Source organism: Protomyctophum parallelum (assembly GCF_964188405.1).
Source record: "Protomyctophum parallelum genome assembly, chromosome: 23".
Classification (NCBI taxonomy): Eukaryota; Metazoa; Chordata; class Actinopteri; order Myctophiformes; family Myctophidae; genus Protomyctophum; species Protomyctophum parallelum.
In genome coordinates, this window is record NC_139715.1 from 12,063,170 (window position 1) to 12,085,356 (window position 22,187).

Below are 22,187 nucleotides of genomic sequence, written 5' to 3' on the forward strand. Positions count from 1 at the left end.
GAATTTTAGTTTTTAGTTTTAAAATGTATGGCGCTTTTAGTTAAATAAGCATTAAAAACGCCATTAAACAATAAAGAGAGTTTTATATATATATATATATATATATATATATATATATATATATCCATGCGGATATTAAAAAAAACTCCCTTTGCTATATATATATATATATATATATAATATATATATAATATATATATATATATATATATATATATATATATATATATATATATATATATATATATATATATATATATATATATATATATATTATATATATATATATAGCAAAGGGAGTTTTTTTTAATATCCGCATGGTGGCAACATAGAGTATATAAGGGTGGCAACCGTGCATTTTCCTTCCGGGTGTTACACCACCCGCGTGTGTGGTTCTTCTTCCTGGAAGTTCATTTCAGTTCTTCCATCCATTCCAGAATCCATTCCTTTTCAACAGCAGCATCGTGGTGGACGGTGGTGCCCAGCGCTCTGTCGGAGAGCAAAATATATTATATTAATTATACTCTAAATACACCGTCACAATGCTAGTGCTATTTGAAACCGCCGCTGGATATGCAATATTCAAAGTACGTATTATTATTATTAAGGTTCATTTTGTGTGCTTTAAAAAAAACCCACTGAATACCCAGAGGTAGCTCAACTTTAGCTAATGTGGCTAACGTTAGCTGCCCACGTTGACTTCTACTTTCAACGTTAGTACTCGTAAAGAAAATGCCAAGAATGACTGCCCATGCATTCGTACACCACTGTTATGATGAAGAATTATGTGTTATTCATAATATCTAACTAATATGTTCTGCATGGAACTGTTAATGTGAAGGCCGGCCGGCCGTGGCCCCCACGTGTTAATCGAAAAGAGTGTAGACTATTGCACATTACATTTAGTCTTTGCCACCAGTTGGTGTTTACTTGATTATCATTCTTTAATTTCCCTTATGGTCTTTTTAGGTAGTATAACTAACTTGTCAAACAAACCTGTCCTACCGGTTATAGAAAAGAGCAGTGAGACCATCTCCAGGCAATAGTAACAATTTATGCCTAAGATTTAGAGTCTGTTTAGAGTCTAAATTTAGAGTCTAAATCGTCAGATTAGAATTGATAAATGGTTAAATACGTCTACGATGTATTGATTCTGACATCGGAGTGATGTCGTCATAATCGATATCTAGGCACTTTTTCGAAATCATAGGCTATAACAAATTAACAATGTATTCGTTAAATAAGTTCCATTTTGCTTCCATTTAACCAAATGGACCTGGTTAAATTTGGACATTCTCGAAGTTATACTTATTATGTAAACTGATGAGTTTACATATGGAGCCGATCTACTCTGCATTTTCAATGATGTAAAACCTGGACTGACAACGTCATATAATCTTTCAGGTCCTGGATGAGGCCAAGCTGCTGGAGGTCGACGATCTATGGAAGGAGTTCCAGACGACCGAAAAGGCCAACAAGATGTGAGTAACCATGTGCCCATTCAGCAGTGATGTAAATAGGTTTTCAATGTAATGAGTCCCGGGATGGTCTTTTAGATGAGTCCCACTTCAACAACCATATTTTGCCATTTTTACAAATTGCAGCATTTAAAGGGATAATTCAGATTGTTTTAACTTAAGCTGGGTCGACGAACGTCATTTGTATTGTTGACCTATTTCTAAAATATTAGCACAACTTTCGTTCAACTTTGACCCCTCTATCACATAAAACTATTTCTTTGGCGTAGTGATATGGACACAAAAAGCATAGTTCCGTGTGATAGAGGAGTAAAAAATGAACGAAAGTTGCACTAATATATTTTAAATGGGTCAACAATACAAATTATGTTAGTTTTGTGGATTAATTTACTTTTACTGCCCCTGTACCCCCCACAAAATGACTGGAACTACTTGATATTTCACCAAAATCAGAGCAGAACTCCCACCACGGGACTCGGGCAATCAATTAATAGTGTTGCAACCACTATATTAATGGAAAGTATGTCATACAGCTTAAGTTGCAATAATATGAACTATCCCTTTAACTCATTTTATATGGTTATAATTCATCTAGAAAATGGAAGAATAAATTATTATTATAACTAAAGCTAGCAAAATAAACTAGAATAAAAAATAGTACAGTAGTGCATCTGCGTTTTGTGATGCAAAGTGCACCCTATTTTAATCTGACTCAGTGACCAATGCATGTTCCTTGGTAAATCAACTAAGCAAATCGATTTCTCTTCAGTGTGAAGTTGAAGCACTTCGAGAAGTTTCAGGACACAACCGAGGCCTTGGCAGGTAACGTATTCCCTACTTCCAAGTGGTGCACTGTCTGTGCACAACTTTTTGTAGTTGATTCAATGCTGTGGTCTATGATGCATCTCTTTTGTGTCTGATGAAAACATGAGGTCAATATGCAGTTTCGTCACTACCACTGAGGCCACAGCCATTGGATAATCACCCGTGGGCCACACATTAACACACTTTTAAAGATGTATTCTTTCCCCAACCCGTGTTCAACAGCTGCCACTGCTATGACAGAGGGGAAGATGGGGAAGAGTCTTAAGAAGGTGCTGAAGAAGGTTGTAGCCACGGACGCTCATGAGCAGCTGGCCATAAGCGATGCCAAACTCGGTGGGGTCATCAAAGTAGGTCACTCGGCGTATTCAGTCTTCCATAAATGTACCATACACAAGCTACTGTATATTGATTGATAATTAAGCTAGGCATGCACCTGGTCAATATTAATAGGCTATGGATCAGAGGAAATTTCAATCTGATTAAAGTGCATGCCTGACTATGTACAGCACATTATTTTGCTGCTGTGTGATTATTCAAATTTGCTCCACTGTCTGTTTTTTTCCAGGACAAGCTCAACCTGAGCTGCGTCCACAATCCTATGGTGGCAGAGCTGATGAGGGGCATTAGGACCCAGATGGAAGGCCTCATCACGGGGCTGCCTCCTCGAGAGATCAGCGCCATGTCTCTGGGACTCGCTCACAGGTAGAGAAGAATTTAGTTAAAAACGTTCTCTCTGAAAGAATATATATATTCAAAGATTTGAGGCACATTTTCACGATAAAAAAAAACAAAACAAGCTACAAGCTCATAGTGTGGCACTCAGTGCCAATGTTTAAAACACGAAAAGGGGTTCCAGTCTAAGAATGGGTTAAAAGGGTGTTTCACCCAAAAACTAAAGATAGCTTATTTTACATAAGCTCTTTAAACCGTCTTACACAAACGTATGAGCTTAGAGTATGTCCTTTAATCTCTCAAATTTAAACCACAGTAGTTCAAGGAATGCTGGGGAATTAACTATTCATTTATGAATTGGTTTAAAGCCGAAGGCCTCTCTCACTTCTGCCTATGATTACATTTTGCTGACTGAAACCCCATGTGGAATCCTCTTTCAGTATTCGTCACTACCACTGAGGCAGCAAAATAGCAGCTTCAATTACTGACCCTGTCATGCAACCTAAATGCAAAGCAATTACAAACATGGTAATGAAAGTCGAGCATCATAAAATGCATCCTTGACAGTGGACAAAGACAAAGATCAGAAGTTAAAGAGTGTAAACGTGAGTGTGCTTTTCCTTGTCTTCCTCAGTTTATCTCGCTACAAGTTGAAATTCAGCCCAGACAAAGTGGACACTATGATCGTACAAGCCATCTGTAAGTGTTATTTGTATTTTATTCTTATTTTTAATATCTTTAAGGAAAAATGTGTTTTTGTAGTTGATTCAATGCTGTGGTCTATGATGCATCTCTTTTGTGTCTGATGAAAACATGAGGTCAATATGCAGTTTCGTCACTACCACTGAGGCCACAGCCATTGAATAATCACCTGTGCGCCACACACTAACACACTTTTAAAGATATATTTATTATTTTTAATATCTTTAAGGAAAAATGTGTGCCCCCCCCCCCCCCTCTGTTGGCATATTATAATATCCCTGCTGTCTGCAGCTCTGTTGGATGATCTGGACAAAGAGCTGAACAACTACATCATGCGCTGCAGAGAGTGGTATGGTTGGCATTTTCCCGAACTGAGCAAGATCATCACAGACAACCTGGCCTACTGCAAAAGTGTCCGCCATATAGGTGAGCAAATGCACAGGTTGGAATCCAGTGTTTTCATCTACTAAGGGCCGATTCATACTCATATTTTACCACTGTAGTGCCGAAATGATTTCAGCTCGTCAGAAAACTTCAGTAGCACCGAAGAGCAGACTTTAAGACGGTACCCGTCCCCCCCGAACCTCAAATGACGTCACATTGTAGTCTCTACAGAGCCGAACCGACTTTTATTCGGCTATAAAATAAGAGTATGAATCGTGCCTAAGACGAGAAATGTTTGTCGACTACCTTTTTTCACTGACAAACTGAATGGAAACTAAATGAAAACTAAGCTATGACGACTAAGACTAAATATATTGACAATTTCGTCAACAAATAAAAACTAGACTAAAATGTTAGGAAGGGACTAGTGGACAAGTGATCCAGTACAAGTCATTTTACACTTGGTACACATGGTGAAAATATCCGATCTACAAACAATCAGATTATTTTTCAATTTATCATGGTCCGCCAAAACACATTTTGTTCGACTAAATCAACTAGAATTAGTCGACTAAATTCTCATGACATTTAGTCGACTAACACTAAAACATTCCAGGTGACTAAAATATGACAAACTAAAATCTAAATTTGCTGCCAAAAACAACACTGACCACACAAACCCCAGTTTGAGGGTTTACTATAGTCACATGTTCTTGTGGAAGGAGATACTGGGCAGTGAAGTTACCAACCTAAGCCCCATTGTATTCAAAATTAGTCAAGCTCACAATGCATCACAATGTGTAGTGATTTTGTAGATGTAGCCAATACAATTTCGAGTTCAAAATGCAAAGTGGATAATGAAACAGACTTATTCAGATTTTTTGCATCTCATTGTATAATCGTACCACTGTATTTTGTTAATTTCAAAATAATCTCACAACAACCCTTCAGCAGTGTTCACATGGCTGTGCATACGTTTTTCTCATAGCGGATATGTGGACAGTTGTACAACATGCTCGCTCTCCTCATAACTGGCTTGTTACTGAACTGTCCCAAAGCAAAACCAGGCTAAATTACCTTGGTATCAAAACCAGGGTAAAATGATCTTGGTGACAACAATATAACATTTTACTTTGACCATAGATTTCTGTGAGCTTAAAACCTCACTATGTAACTTAGTTAATAAAAATGTTATTTTGTCCTATCTGTATGGTGGGAGGATGTTAATCCATGTATCCAGTGTTTTTTTGTTATAGAAATGTCATTGATACCATAGTGAATAATGAACCTGTTGGACAGTCTTAAAGCTGAAAGCAAGACAGGCTAGCGATGTAGGTCGGGACTCGGAACGTCTGTGAAATGGAAGCCCTTTGGTAGAAGTGCATGTCGCCTCAGAGTGCGGACCTCTGCCACGTCGTGTAAATGATGAATGCATTTCTTGGTCCCCAGGCGTTCGCACCAACGTGGCCACCACCGACCTGTCAGAGATGCTGCCCGAGGACATCGAGGCAGAGGTCAAACTGGCCGCCGAGATCTCCATGGGAACAGAGGTGTCGGACGAGGACATCGGCAACATAAAGCACCTGTGTGACCAGGTAAACCCAGTGCTACCTAGTTGTGTATCGAGGGATTCATAATGGCCGTAGTGATGATGATGACGTTTGTCTTCCTCTTGAAATAAATCATGTGGGTCTTTAAGTCACTATCTCATCTGAACAGCCACAGTACCCCCTACACACAATTATACACACACTGCTTCACAAAGTTACTAATTATAAACGTAAACTATTACTGTTCTAAAATGTGGAATCCTCAGTCTGTTCGGGAATGTATTCAAATGTATAAATTGTTAAAGCAATATAACGAGCATATTTGCAGCTGGCCGTCTCCCTACTCTTCCATTGAACATCTTCAACGTGGGGTTGGCACTGCCAATAAATCTATTTGAGGTAGACCAGATACAGTATATCGCCCACAACAAACACGCATTACATGAGATCACTAAACTATTACTCCACAAGACCACAAGCAATGTGTGCGCCCAGGCCCCCCATCTTCATTGTAGTTAGGTGTTGCAATTACCTCTGTCTGAAGAGGGAGGCAGTTGATGTGACTGTACATACAATTGAAAGATTATGGTCTTAAGCTTCAATTGTTGCATGGCCACCATTGGAAGCAACTGTGACCGTAAAAGCCTTGCGTGTGGACTATGGTGCACCAAAAGTGGCATGTCTACAAGTTCAGACTGCATTGCAGCGTGACATAGACACACAACTAAGTGTAAATCAGACTTGAGGATTGAGGGGTCGCTCACATATCTGTTCTTTCCTTCCAGGTGATCGAGATCTCGGAGTACCGCACTCAGCTGTACGACTACCTGAAGAACCGCATGATGGCCATCGCTCCCAACCTGACGGTGATGGTGGGAGAGCTGGTGGGCGCTCGCCTCATCTCTCACGCTGGTAAGAACCGCAGAGAGCTGTGGCACACATGAGGGGGGGAGGTGGGTTAATAATGACTGAGCGGTGATGATACTGACTTAATGTCACTGTCCTGAAAACATCATGAGGGTTTTTTGTCACTACCTCATCTGAGCTCTCATTTTGATGTGGCGCACACACAGTGCTGTGTAGCTAGATATACGAAAGACTGTTCTGAACGGAAGCCTTTAATATGTATATTATGTTCCCTTTCTGTGTTCCCAAGGTTCCCTGTTGAATCTAGCCAAGCACCCGGCTTCCACGGTGCAGATCCTCGGAGCGGAGAAGGCCTTGTTCAGAGCCCTGAAGACCCGCAAAGACACCCCCAAATACGGTCTCATCTACCATGCCTCGCTGGTTGGCCAAACTACAGCCAAGAATAAGGGCAAGGTGTGTTTCCTGCTTTGTTGTACATGTGGGTGTAAATCACATTAATGCTTATTTGTTTAACAAAAATAAGTCTGAAAACGTAATATCGTCATTATTTTAATGAAGTACATTTTAGTGTTTGTGTAAAATACCAGTTATGCCCTGTGTCATGGCACCCTCGGACAAAATCTGTACATCTGTTATAGTAATTAATCACAGAAGACCTTAAAGTATAAACGCAGCACATATATTTGAAGATGACCAACACTACTTTTTTGTTAAATTGTTGTGCATCTGTGATAATAGCTGTACAAATAATGAGTTGTTGCTTAACATGGTGCCTTTTTGCAGATTTCCAGAATGCTGGCAGCTAAAGCATCCCTAGCTATTCGCTACGACGCCCTCGGTGAGGACACCAATGCAGAAATGGGACTGGAGAACCGTGCCAAGCTGGAAGCTCGCCTGCGACATCTTGAGGACAGAGGAGTAAGTACAACTATTAAACTGTAAATCTTACCTGGGATAATAAAGTAGATGCCTTCAGAAATTATTCTCCACCACTTGTATTTTTAGTTGGTACTTTCACCAGTTCTCTCCCGTTGTAGTGAGGTATCCCGTTTATTCAACTTTTCCAGACAATCTGTGCTTTGTTGGTCTGACCATGTCTTTTATTTATTTTGCCTCCAGATCAGGAAAATCAGTGGAACGGGAAAAGCGATGGCAAAAGCAGACAAATACCAACACAAGAGGTGAATGAAGCCAATAGAAGTCCACAAAACGCCATGGGGGTTTAATAATGACTGAGCGGTGATGATACTGACGAACTGTCACTGTCCTGAAAACATCATGAGGGTTTTTGTCACTACCTCATCTGAGCTCTCATTTAGACACGGAACACAAAGTGTTAAGTGTAGCTAGATAAATGCAACACTCTTAATGTAATATGTAATATATAATACTATACAGACTTTGGTTAACATCTTTATTGTTTTTGAACAGTGAGGTGAAAGTGTATGATCCATCTGGAGACTCGACGCTCCCCTCCACCTCGAGGAAGAGGAAGATTGAGGAGGTGGAAGAGGACACCTCGGCGCCCTCCACGCCAGTGGTGCCCAAAACCAAAAAACCCAAGATAGTAACGGAAGGTAGGCAGACCTGCAGACAACATGCTTCTTGTTGTGTGTCTGTTTTTAATGTTTCAAAATAAAAGATGCAAATTTGTATCCAGGATTCTTTATTATGTATATATGTTTTCTTTTGTAAGTCAGTGGTATATTTTCTGAGAGCTATCATTAGCATAAAGTGCACAATATTTCAACATGTCTTTGTCGGATTATGTCAAGGCACACCTCTATGTGTATTTTGATGCTACGCTCTCCATCCAGACGTCCCTTGGAAACGGAATTTCTTCTCAGTTTCTGGTTAAAGAAAATGTAATGACTTGACATTTATGAGTCTCATGTTTCCTTCGTCTTGTCTTTCAGTCGTCGCAGAAGAAGAAGAAGAAGCGGAAGAAACTCCCAAGAAGAAGAAGAAGAAAAAGAAGTCCAAAGAGGCTGAGGAGGAGACGGTGGAGGTGAAGGAGGAGGAAATGGAGGAGGCAGAGACTTCTGTAGCAGAGCAAGTAAGTCTTGTTGCCCCGGTTGCCATGTGTCTCATTGAGGGCTGATTAACCCATTTAGACCTGAGAACGATTCTACAAATGTCTTCTAAATCCTGACAGTTTTCTGAAAAACCCCATGTTTCTGTGTCGGTGGTTCTCAAACATTTTAATGCCGACCCCCATCTGAAAATATGTTGTTCCAGGGGCTCACCAGAAGCAAAGATTTGAGTTAAAATTTATATTTTTCTGCTATTTTTCCAATAGCTAAAGCATAACGTAATGCTTAAAACACCAAAATGGGTTAAATACAAGAAAAAGGGGTCCTTGATGTGCCCTGTATGGCAATTCCAGTGATGGATATTGATTAGAAAGATTAGTTCATCTAATAGTGGAATCCTGCATTCGGGGACTAAAAACATTTATTTTAACCACCAAATATAGTAAATGGACCTGCACAGGTTTGTAACTCAGAATGTGAAGATGGACCCATTTGTTTCCATCTCTACACCCTCAATTAAGGCGACCTTGTGGAACCAAAGTCCTTACTCAGCATCACACTGGCTGCAAAATTGCAAATGCATTTCCCTCCACATGGCATCTACTGGTCTTTGTCAAAAATGCTCACTTGTGTTTTGTTTTTTTTCTCTTCCCAGTCATCAGTAAAGAAGAAAAAGAAGAAGAAAAAGAAGGTCAAGGAAGAGGAAGAAGATTAAAACCTGAAGATTCTGTATATTTTCGTTAGTTTTAGTTTTTATCATTGTACACATTTTATTATCTCATAACGGCAGGCCATTGTGCCTGTTTTCTGGAGTTTGACAAACTCATTTGTTAAGTCCCTTTTCTTTTACACTGAGAGGTGATTGTAATTACTGTATCAGGTTTTTGAGATTTAAACCAAGAGAAAATAATCTGATATAAAGATATAGTTAAAAACAAACATGGGACATACTTAAAAAAATATCTAAAGATACTACACAAATATACTGATTAGTCAACTAGCAGACCCAATGACTCGGCCTCGTCACTCACCTTGCTGGCTAGCCTCAGCAAGCTTGATGTCTTCAAAGTTGCCACCCTCCACCCAGATGCCTGGCATAGGGTAGCCAAGCCACAGTGCTGTTTCAAGACAGCTCCAACCTTTCATTACATGTGAGGGGCTCATTCCTCGCGGAGCCCCCTCCGAAGCAAAGGGTAGAGCGCCAGAGAAAGGCAAACAAGTTGCCCTGTATTGCTCCTGTGACATCATTGGAGACTGACAAAGGAGAATGGGCCATCCGTAAACCATCAGCATGCAGAGCTGGAAGGACCTAATTAAAGCTTTTGAGATCACGGCGCCCATGGTCCCAGCAAATAAACCTACCAAGTAAACCTACCCTGATAATAGTTAAATTGAAACGGCACTGCTCTCTTGGCAACCCTATGCCAGGCATCTTGAGTTTGAGCTTCAATTATTGAAGTTCTGTCCTCTTGAACTGAGTTTATAAGCTCCCTATACTTTGTACGGAATGATTTGTATCTGTTCTCTCTCCCTGGTAAAAATAATGTCATGTATATTCCAGATGAGAGCTTCTTGAGCTCAATTTATATACTCCTTGCACATCGGTGTCGCTTTCTAACAGAACTGATCTTCAAGTAAATGTGTCGCACTGTCTTCCTTTGAAGATACTGACTGACAGTACAATCCTTTCTCTGCTTTAGTATGAATTGAATTAGAATGAATGACCCTGCATTTATGTGAGTGATGGCGACAATGTAAATTGGTTGTTAGTCTTCACCTCATTTCATTATTGGTTATTTTTGGTGCGGCTGGCCTTTAAGCTTGTTGGAAATGAATGGCTAGATGGGAGACTGAATTATCTTGAGGCTGATAGTGGTTGTCTGAAGCTTGAACATCAAGCTCTTGTGAAATAAACTTGGTTTTGCTACAACATAATGGGTTTCCTGGTATGAGTCATAGTTATTTCCATGTGTATAGACACTATGTAATGCTTTCATAAGATATTCTCCTGGATCCTGCAGGATTTGAGTTGTAATTTCTCCTGGATTTAATATAAAACATCTATAGCCTATATAGTTTTGGGCAGTGCATGCAATCATACTTATTGAATAGTTGGATAAAGATGGGTCTTGCATTCCTATTTGCTTCAGTCATCAAATCAATTTCTGTGGGCCTACTTTTTCAATGGCTGAAACTACCCATTTTCCAATGCCAGTAGTAAAGCAAGCCTGATAAAAGTATAAACTCCCCAAATTCACCAGAACACAGGAAACAAATCTTGATTCTCAATCTCAGTCCAATGTTGGCAGCCTTGGACAAACTTGCTTTATGTTTGGAGAACGTTCTCTTTGAAGACAGGGAGAGAGACTGTCAAGTATCATTTAAATAACCATATGTTTGTCTTCCATTATTCTCAAGAATAGATATGATTTATGCTATGCATTCAAAGGAAAAAGGTCTTCCATTCGCCTATCTCGCATTCTCCTGTATAGGTTTCCTAGTCTCTAATCGTGTATGTAAAATATTTATTGGTATCGTTCCATATTTCTATCTACTGTACATTTGAACATGGCAATTTTATTAAAATTAATAAAATCCACCGCTGGTTGCATGTAACCTAACTCTGCCAGATGGGGGCGGTATTGATTAACAAGTTCACAACACAGCCGTGAAACAAATGTGATTTTGAAGCAAGCCTCTCAACTGCGACTGGTTGGGCTCCGTCTTTTGAGCTAATTTAGAACTTCCTGTCTGAGAGCTAGCTAATTTAAGACATCCGGTTGCCTTCAGAATAAAATAAGGTTATTTAATTAATAATTATTACATTACATTATTAGTATTATTATTACATTACAGTTATTGTAAAGACACACATTATGTTTCTGTGTAAAAATAAGTAATTAAATAACATCAAAAAGTTATCTAAATGGATAAATGCTATTCACTGGAGTGAATATTCTATTATATTCTAAAAACGACTTATAAATCCTAAAGCCTTATTTATACTTCACTGTGCAACGGTCCTATGCTGGACAATAGCAGATATGCAAACTCACAGCACATCTCATTCAAGACACTGAACTTGCAGATCTGCCATTTTTGAACACACTATAAAGTTAACCATTTATCATGCTGCTCTACGTGGCACTGCATTCTGTGACATTAAACCAAATGGCATTTTCCACTCTATGACACTACTGTTCTACATTTTTGTCTAATAAAATAGGCTATTAATTTAATCAATCAAACTGCATTAACTAACAGAGATACTACTAACCAAGCTATCCATGTCAACATGCTCTATAGGAGTCTCAATAACAGGTATAAGTAACGTTTAATGTTTAGTAATGTTTAATGTAGCAGAAGAGGCCATTCATTGAACAGAGTTTTGCACAATTTTAACATCCCAGATCGATTGAAATATGAATCTACTGTGCTGTGCTACACCATGATATATTAAGAGTACAATAACATTCCATTGTGAATAAAAACCTATTAACCACAGTGTAATGCTAAAGGTTTCATCACAGGGCTGTCTGCTTCATGTAATATCATTAAAAGTGTTGTTGGTGACAGTTATATGAGTTGGAAGCATTAAGACCCATTTTAACCCTCAATGGCTTCCTTTCTGACAAATAACGTTATTGTAAAAAAAAAAAAAAGATTCACGCGTTCATATGTAGCTATTTTGCATTAGAAGCGGATGGGACCAAGGGACCCGGATGTAACGTAAGAGGACTACAATAGATTCGCGGTTAAATCTCGCGGGCGTGGCCTCACACCGGAAGGAAGTGCCGCCGCCCTCAAATACGGAAGAGACGCGTGGAGGTAGGTTTGGTCAGTGTTTGTTTGGAACGTGCCACGTCACCATCGCGGGTCCGTCTTCGGAGCAAGTAAGTGATTAAATGTTATTTAATACTTAACGCTGTTGTTGTTTGTGTGTTCAAACGTCTATCACTTGAAGTTACTTGTTATGATGTTTATATATGATGCTTGTACGAAACTGTAAAACAGTGTTTCAGTAGCCGAATGGTTAGTGTCGAAGGTTTATAAACAACTATGCCCGGCCTCAATGTTTACTAACCGTCGACAGTACCCACTCGACTACCGAAACACGGCTTTAAAGAGTAGTATTTACATATCTAAACACAACAAGTAACTTCAAAAGTGATAACATGTTTGAGCCACGGACCACCATTTCACATTAATAGACTCTCACAATGGTGGTCAGTGGCTCAAATGGGTCTGAGAGACTAGATGGCCTCAAATGGTGGTCCGTGGCTCAAACGCTGAATAAATAATCGACTAGAGGTGAAAATAGTATTGTTTGGTAGGTAAAAGGACAAACATTCTGTGAAAATTGGCACGAAGCAACAAACATTATTTGAAATTGGTGGGAAACGATCCCGGGCACTCATGTTAACAAAGCTCAGTCACTAACCACTATGCTACAATCAGCATTATATAATCAAAGGATCAAAAGTAGCAATCTTCTACATTCTCTAATTGTGTAGTTTTTTTGGAAATTAAGCAGATGCTTAACAACAATTGAACTATTGAGAGTGTAAAGATCTACTATTGGGGTCAATTTGGTTACCTAAATTAAATTGCTCTGTATTGTGACAGTAATCATTGCTATAGTGTGTGTTCAGTAACAGTGTTAAATAGCTCTATAGTGTGACAGTAATCATTGCTATAGTGTGTGTTCAGTAACAGTGTTAAATAGCTCTATATTGTGACAGTAATCATTGCTATAGTGTGTGTGTTCAGTAACAGTGTTAAATAGCTCTATATTGTGACAGTAATCATTGCTATAGTGTGTGTGTTCAGTAACAGTGTTAAATAGCTCTATATTGTGACAGTAATCATTGCTATAGTGTGTGTTCAGTAACAGTGTTAAATAGCTCTATAGTGTGACAGTAATCATTGCTATAGTGTGTGTTCAGTAACTTGCAACACAGCAGCCAAGTATATGCAGAACACATATACACGCATTTGACATAACACAAACAACAAGACAATTTACATACATAAAGACATGAAGAAAAGAGCAATATCCACCGCTTAGATTATCCTGTGGCTACTACAACTCCTGATTAAACCCTTTTCTATTTATTAAAGAGCTGGAGAGACAGGAATATTCCTGTTACTGAACACACACTATAGCAATTATTACTGTCACAATAACTTTGTACTTTTGCTACTGATGTTTGTGTGCAACATTTGAGCTGGTGTCAAGTCACCTTAATTCAAGTGATAGATTATATACAGGGGCATGCCATATGGTCTACCTGCACAGCCTTTGTGATTACTGGTAGATCACGATGTACCTTTTGGGCACCCCTGCAATACAGGATTCCTGTCCAGAATTGTTTTTTATTAAATATAGAGGGTTTAAGTGTAGGGTTTGTCATGTTGGTGTTCTCTATAACTTTTCGTCCTGGGCATGACGTTAAACTGTCCAGTGTAACTCCAAGTTACATGGGGTGGGTATGGTTTGAGAGTTTGTGATGCTCAGTTCTTTTTTTGCGTCTCGGTTCCTCAGGTGGAAGCTGCATAGTTGGGTTTTTGATGGGTTGGGTTTCAAGTGGCTGGTCGTTTGTTTAGATATTGAAAAGGAGGGGGGCGAGCGCGCTACCTTGTGGGAGGCCGTTCTTTTCGGCTTTCCATTTACTCCTCTGGTCATTTAACTGAACATAGAAGCGCCTGTTGTTGAGGAGGCTTTTCCTGACCATTGTGCGGTGTTGGACAGTGTCGTAGGCAGCAGAGAGATCTCTGAATGCTGCTCCAGTTATTTGTTTCCCCTCAAACCCATCCTCAATGTGTTGGGTGAGGTTGAGCTCTGTCCAGCACAGGAGCGGCTGGGACGGAAACCAGCTTGGTCTTTAGTCAGCTTGGTATCTATGAGTGGCAACAAGGCGTTGGAGTAGCAGCTTCTCATATAGCCTTGTAGGTGATGCAGAGGGAAATGGGTCGGTAGCTCTTTGTGGATAATGGGTCTTTGCCAGGTTTAGGGATTGCAACCACGTTGGCCTTTTCCCAGACAGAAGGGATGGTTTTCTGTGCTATGCATGTGTTCAGCATCCCCACAAGCCAGGTCTTTGCGTTGGGTCCCAGGTGCTGTAACATTTCTGCCAGTAGGTCATCAATCCCTGCTGCTTTTCCGGGTTTCAACTTTCCCATTGCAGTTTCAAGTTCTTCTAGGTCGAAGGGTTTGGTTTGAGGGCTGGCTGATTGTGGTTGGTCTGATACCACTGTGCGATGGTATTCTCCTGTGGGTCGGTGGCGGTCTTGGTCACAACTGGTGGCCAACAGTTGTAACCAACACCGCCACCGACCCACATAGAATACCATCGCACAGTGGTATCAGACCAACCACAATCAGCCAGCCCTCAAACCAAACCCTTCGACTTAGAAGAACGTGAAACTGCAATGGGAAAGTTGAAACCCGGAAAAGCAGCAGGGATTGATGGCATACTGGCAGAAATGATACAGCACCTGGGACCTATCGCAAGGACCTGGCTTGTGGGGATGCTGAACACATGCATAGCACAGAAAACCATCCCTTCTGTTTGGAAAAAGGCTGGAGTAGTTGCAATCCCTAAACCTGGCAAAGACCCATTATCCCCGAAGAGCTACCGACCCATTTCCCTCCTCTGCATCACCTACAAGCTCTATGAGAGGCACTACAATTTCTGAACAGACTATATTTACATCAATATGTCTGGGTCCCCACCTACTCACTCAGGGTTGACGTGTCACACCTGCAGTGATGGGAGGGGCACCAAAATGTGGTATTTTGATTGTTTAATGGGGGCACTCCCTTAGTATAAAAGTGTATGTTTTGTGTACACATGACCTGATGAAGATCAAATGGATCGAAACGCTGTCAGTATTTCAACAAAGAACGTCTTTCTTATACCTGTGGTGTGCGGGCTCCATCCAATACCTACACCAGTTGTGATGCAACAGAGTTTGCTGTGACCGTTGTGAATTATGGGTGGTGTGGTTTTTGCCAAGACGGTGGATTGTGGCCCATGCCTTCCTGCTGTTATTTGACATGTTGGTGTTCTCTATATCTTTTCGTCCTGGGCATGACGTTAAACTGTTCCGTTCGAGAGGACCAGCGACCCTCGAATGTAAACGGCCACGAAAGGAAATTATGTGTGTGTGAGGTGTTCTCTATAGGTTGGGTTTCAGGTGGTTGTATTGTAGTAGCTTGACATTTCTTGGAGGGCACTTTCAAGGACAGACTCAATCTTCTGGAAGTCTGCTTGTTGGGTCGTAATGCAGAGGTTGTCGGCGTAGATGAAACGCTGGCATTAGGCATTGGGTAGTGGCTGGTCGTTTGTGTAGATATTGAAAAGGAGGGGGGCGAGCACGCTACCTTGTTGGAGGCCGTTCTTTTGGGCTTTCCATTTACTCCTCTGGTCATTTAACTGGACATAGAAGCGCCTGTTGTTGAGGAGGCTTTTCCTGACCATTGTGCGGTGTTGGACAGTGTCGTAGGCAGCAGAGAGATCTCTGAATGCTGCTCCAGTTATTTGTTTCCCCTCAAACCCATCCTCAATGTGTTGGGTGAGGTTGAGCTCTGTCCAGCACAGGAGCGGCTGGGACGGAAACCAGCTTGGTCTTTAGTCAGCTTGGTATCTATGAGTGGCAACAAGGCGTTGGAGTAGCAGCTTCTCATATAGCCTTGTAGGTGATGCAGAGGGAAATGGGTCGGTAGCTCTTTGTGGATAATGGGTCTTTGCCAGGTTTAGGGATTGCAACCACTTTGGCCTTTTCCCAGACAGAAGGGATGGTTTTCTGTGCTATGCATGTGTTCAGCATCCCCACAAGCCAGGTCTTTGCGTTGGGTCCCAGGTGCTGTAACATTTCTGCCAGTAGGTCATCAATCCCTGCTGCTTTTCCGGGTTTCAACTTTCCCATTGCAGTTTCAAGTTCTTCTAGGTCGAAGGGTTTGGTTTGAGGGCTGGCTGATTGTGGTTGGTCTGATACCACTGTGCGATGGTATTCTCCTGTGGGTCGGTGGCGGTCTTGGTCACAACTGGTGGCCAACAGTTGTAACCAACACTGCCACCGACCCACATAGAATACCATCGCACAGTGGTATCAGACCAACCACAATCAGCCAGCCCTCAAACCAAACCCTTCGACTTAGAAGAACGTGAAACTGCAATGGGAAAGTTGAAACCCGGAAAAGCAGCAGGGATTGATGGCATACTGGCAGAAATGATACAGCACCTGGGACCTATCGCAAGGACCTGGCTTGTGGGGATGCTGAACACATGCATAGCACAGAAAACCATCCCTTCTGTTTGGAAAAAGGCTGGAGTAGTTGCAATCCCTAAACCTGGCAAAGACCCATTATCCCCGAAGAGCTACCGACCCATTTCCCTCCTCTGCATCACGTCTTTCTTATACCTGTGGTGTGCGGGCTCCATCCAATACCTACACCAGTTGTGATGCAACAGAGTTTGCTGTGACCGTTGTGAATTATGGGTGGTGTGGTCTTTGCCAAGACGGTGGATTGTGGCCCATGCCTTCCTGCTGTTATTTGTCATTATGGTGTTCTCTATATCTTTTCGTCCTGGGCATGACGTTAAACTGTTCCGTTCGAGAGGACCGGCGACCCTCGAATGTAAACGGCCACGAAAGGAAACTGTGTGTGTGAGGTGTTCTCTATCATTTCATTCCAGACTTCACTGTCTATCTCCTGTGTTTTCCATTCATCTTGAGCGTTACACAGTCGTCTGATGTGCGGGGGGAGGTGCCGGCTAGCGCATAAAGGCACGGACGGGACAGGTGTTGTCTTGACCCATCCCGTGATGATGCGACAGGTGTCATTTAGGGCTGTGTCGACCAATTTGGTGTGACGTGATCGGCTCCAGCTTGAGCAGGCATACTCTGCTGTAGAGAAAGACAGGGCCATGGCAGTTGCACGGATTGTTTGTGGGTCTGCGCCCCACTTGGGAGTTCACTAGTTTTCACAGGATGTTATTGTGGGTGTTGACCGTGGCTTTTGTGTTCTCCAGGTGTTTTTTTTAAGAAGAGTGTCCTGTCCAGTGTAACTCCAAGATACATGGGGTGGGTATGGTTGGAGAGTTTGTGACCATCCCAAGTGACGCTCAGTTCTTTTCTCGCGTCTCGGTTCCTCAGGTGGAAGCTGCATAGTTGGGTTTGTGTGTCTTTCTTTTTCTGTCTTTCTTTCTTAGGACGGAGATCAAGGTAGACGCCATAGGAAGGCTCAACACTAGCCGATGCCCCTAGAGATCCATCCCAAAGCTTCCCTCAGGGAGCACAGCTAGCCAGCAAGCCTGCCCAGTCAGCCAACGCAGCCAGTCAGCTCCGCCAGTCAGCCAGTGTAGAAAGTCAGGCTGCCAAGCCAGAGCATATCAGCCCTTGCAGTCAGCCATTGCAGCCATACCAGCCTTGCTCAGTCAGCTCAGCCAGGCCTCTCTTGAGGCCTGGCTCTCTGTCTGCCTGGCCCGGTCTGCCCTGCCCTGCCTTGCAGCAACAGAACCAGCCTTTCTGGAAAGCCAGCCAGCTCAGAATGCGAGCTGAGCAAGCCAGTGCAGCAGCAAGCCCAGACTAGGTTACCGCAGCCTTACTGTGCAGCCACAGCCACTCAGTCTAGACCAGCAGGAGCTGGCCAGGCTCCAACCCTTGCAGCGCAGCCTTAGGCCGGACAGTCCCCCTGCCTGCACTTTGTTGCCTTCCTGGCCTGTCTGCCTGCCTAGGCGCCTCGGTCTTCCTGTCTGTCTGCCTTGGCCTGCCAGTCTGAAACTGGTTTAGACTAACTGCGTGCTTGCCAGCTGCGCTGGCTTGCTGAGCTCGTATTCTGAGCTGGCTGGCTTGCCAGCAAGGCTGGTTCTGTTGCTGCAAGGCAGGGCGGGGCAGACCGGGCCAGGCAGACAGAGAGCCAGGCCTCGAGAGAGGCCTGGCTGAGCTGACTGAGCAAGGCTGGTATGGCTACAATGGTTGACTGCAAGGGCTGATGTGCGCTGGCTTGGCAGCCTGACTTTCTACACTGGCTGACTGGCGGAGCTGGCTGGCTGCGTTGGCTGACTGGGCGGGCTTGCTGGCTAGCTGGCTTGCTGGACTCCCTGAGGGAAGCTTTGGGATGGATCTCTAGGGGCATCGGCTTGTGTTGAGCCTTCCAACGGCGTCTACCTTGATCTTCGTCCTAAGAAAGAAAGACAGAAAAAGAAACACACACACAAACTCAACTATGCAGCTTCCACATGAGGAAGGCAGGCAGGCACGCAGGCAGGCACAAGCTGCCTGCGTGCTTGCTTCGCCCTCCAGTTGCTGCTCCAGTTATTTGTTTTCCCTCAAACCCATCCTCAATGTGTTGGGTGAGGTTGAGCTCTGTCCAGCACAGGACGGGACGGAAACCAGCTTGGTCTTTAGTCAGCTTGGTGTCTATGAGTGGTATGAGGCGTTGGAGTAGCAGCCTCTCTTGTAGGTGATGCAGAGGAGGGAAATGGGTCGGTAGCTCTTTGAGGATGATGGGTCTTTGCCAGGTTTGGGGATTGCAACCACTTTGGCTTTTCTCCAGACAGAAGGGATGGTTTTCTGTGCCATGCATGTGTTCAGCATCCCCACGAGCCAGGTCTTTGCGTTAGGTTCCAGGTGCTGTATAATTTCTGCCAGTATGTCATCAATCCCTGCTGCTTTTCCGGGTTTCAACTTTCCCATTGCAGTTTTGAGTTCTTCTAGGTCGAAGGGTTTGGTTTGAGGGCTGGCTGATTGTGGTTGGTCTGATACCACTGTGCGATGGTATTCTCCTGTGGGTCGTGGCGGTGTTGGTTACGACTGTTGGCCACCAGTTGTGATGCAACAGAGTTCGCTGTGACCGTTGTGAATTATGGGTGGCTCCCTGAGGTCCTTGATCGCCATTGGGTCCAACAGTGGTCATTGAAGCGTGCACACACATGCACCTACACACACAGGGGCACATGCGTATGCACACCTGGACCTTTAAATGAACAACAACACAAAAACTAAGGCACTGGTGTCGGACTTCTGGTTTACCGGAACGGGGTTCAACTCCCTGCAGTGCCCTGCTCAATGTGTTGTATTTCATTCATTGGTCCATGGTCTCAGGTCATTGAGCGGCGCGCTATAGTGTGCGATTCTTCATCATTGTTGAGGATTTTTTAAAGGTGAAAATCAAGGAAAAGCAAAAGGCTATAGTCCATGGTCACGGACCGCATACTGGTCAAGGTCATTTATACTGGTGAAGATCATTTACTAGTCTTCTAAAGGTCATTTATACTGGTGAAGATCATTTACTAGTCTTCTAAAGGTCATTTATACTGGTCAAGGTCAATTACTAGTCTCATGAAGGTAATTTATACTGGTCACAGTCATATACTGGTCACGGTCATTTCTACTGGTGAAGGTCATTTATACTGGTCAAGGTCATTTATACTGGTCAAGGTCATTTACTAGTCTTATTGAAGGTAATTTATACTGCTCAAGGTCATTGATATTGGTCAAGGTCATTAAGTGGCACGCTATAGTGCGCGATTCTTCATCATTGTTGAGGATTTGAAAAAAGGTTAAATTGCAGAAAAGCGAAAGGCTAAAGTCCATGGTCACGGAGGGCATACTATAGTATGTTGTTTTTCTTTTTTTTGGTGGTGTGCGGGCTCCATCCAATAACTACACCAGTTGTGATGCAATAGAGTTTGCTGTGACCGTTGTGAATTATGGGTGGTGTGGTCTTTGCCAAGACGGTGGATTGTGGCCCATGCCTTCCTGCTGTTATTTGTCATGTTGGTGTTCTCTATATCTTTTCGTCCTGGGCATGACGTTAAACTGTTCCGTTCGAGAGGACCGGCGACCCTCGAATGTAAACAGGTGTTGGGACAGGGTCAGGTGTTGTCTTGATGCATCCTATGATGATGCCACAGGTGTCATTTAGGGCTGTGTCGACCAATTTGGTGTGACGGGATAGGCTTGTAGGTGATGCAGAGGAGGGAAATGGGTCGGTAGCTCTTTGGGGATAATGGGTCTTTGCCAGGTTTAGGGATTGCAACCACTTTGGCCTTTTTCCAGACAGAAGGGATGGTTTTCTGTGCTATGCATGTGTTCAGCATCCCCACAAGCCAGGTCTTTCCGTTAGGTCCCAGGTGCTGTATCATTTCTGCTAGTAGGTCATCAATCCCTGCTGCTTTTCCGGGTTTCAACTTTCCCATTGCAGTTTCACGTTCTTCTAGGTCGAAGGGTTTGGTTTGAAGGCTGGCTGATTGTGGTTGGTCTGATACCACTGTGCGATGGTATTCTCCTGTGGGTTGGTGGCGGTCTTGGTCACAACTGGTGGCCAACAGTTGTAACCAACACCGCCACCGACCCACATAGAATACCATCGCACAGTGGTATCAGACCAACCATAATCAGCCATCACTCAAACCAAACCCTTCGACCTAGAAGAACTTGAAACTGCAATGGGAAAGTTGAAACCCGGAAAAGCAGCAGGGATTGATGACCTACTGGCAGAAATGATACAGCACCTGGGACCTAACTCAAGGCCCTGGCTTGTGGGGATGCTGAACACATGCACAGCACAGAAAACCACCCCTTCTGTCTGGAAAAAGGCCAAAGTGGTTGCAATCCCTAAACCTGGCAAAGACCCATTATCCCCGAAGAGCTACCGACCCATTTCCCTCCTCTGCATCACGTCTTTCTTATACCTGTGGTGTGCGGGCTCCATCCAATACCTACACTAGTTGTGATGCAACAGAATTTGCTGTGACCGTTGTGAATTATGGGTGGTGTGGTCTTTGCCAAGACGGTGGATTGTGGCCCATGCCTTCCTGCTGTTATTTGTCATTTGTCATTATGGTGTTCTCTATATCTTTTCGTCCTGGGCATGACGTTAAACTGTTCCGTTTGAGAGGACCGGCGACCCTCGAATGTAAACAGCCACGAAAGGAAACTGTGTGTGTGAGGTGTTCTCTATCATTTCATTCCAGACTTCACTGTCTATCTCCTGTGTTTTCCATTCATCTTGAGCGTTACACAGTCGTCTGATGTGCGGGGGGAGGTGCCGGCTAGCGCATAAAGGCACGGACGGGACAGGTGTTTTCTTGACCCATCCCGTGATGATGCGACAGGTGTCATTTAGGGCTGTGTCGACCAATTTGGTGTGACGTGATCGGCTCCAGCTTGAGCAGGAATACTCTGCTGTAGAGAAAGACAGGGCCATGGCAGTTGCACGGATTGTTTGTGGGTCTGCGCCCCACTTGGGAGTTCACTAGTTTTCACAGGATGTTATTGTGGGTGTTGACCGTGGCTTTTGTGTTCTCCAGGTGTTTTTTTGAAGAAGAGTGTCCTGTCCAGTGTAACTCCAAGATACATGGGGTGGGTATGGTTGGAGAGTTTGTGACCATCCCAGATTCCCAAGTGACGCTCAGTTCTTTTCTCGCGTCTCGGTTCCTCAGGTGGAAGCTGCATAGTTGGGTTTGTGTGTCTTTCTTTTTCTGTCTTTCTTTCTTAGGACGGAGATCAAGGTAGACGCCATAGGAAGGCTCAACACTAGCCGATGCCCCTAGAGATCCATCCCAAAGCTTCCCTCAGGGAGCACAGCAAGCCAGCTAGCCAGCAAGCCTGCCCAGTCAGCCAACGCAGCCAGTCAGCTCCGCCAGTCAGCCAGTGTAGAAAGT

The 22,187-nt window shown here is 43.3% G+C and overlaps 1 protein-coding gene across 2 annotated transcripts; it reads left to right on the forward strand.

The window, feature by feature from the left end:
* The first annotated feature begins 445 nt into the window (after nt 1-445).
* On the forward strand, nt 446-10,440 carry nop58 (NOP58 ribonucleoprotein homolog (yeast)). Of its 2 annotated transcripts, none has more exons than XM_083758647.1 (16): nt 446-587; nt 1,405-1,481; nt 2,248-2,300; nt 2,526-2,650; nt 2,869-3,005; nt 3,610-3,674; nt 3,969-4,103; nt 5,511-5,656; nt 6,397-6,523; nt 6,768-6,931; nt 7,262-7,396; nt 7,598-7,659; nt 7,910-8,055; nt 8,395-8,534; nt 9,167-9,876; nt 9,999-10,440. In XM_083758647.1, the coding sequence occupies exons 1-15, from the start codon at nt 543-545 to the stop codon at nt 9,224-9,226; spliced, it is 1,617 nt and encodes a 538-aa protein (XP_083614773.1). In that variant the 5' UTR covers nt 446-542; the 3' UTR covers nt 9,227-9,876; nt 9,999-10,440. The 2 variants fall into 2 exon arrangements, with proteins under 2 accessions (XP_083614773.1, XP_083614772.1); XM_083758646.1 differs by having other exon boundaries at nt 9,167-9,789; nt 9,950-10,440.
* Nucleotides 10,441-22,187: the final 11,747 nt, after the last annotated feature.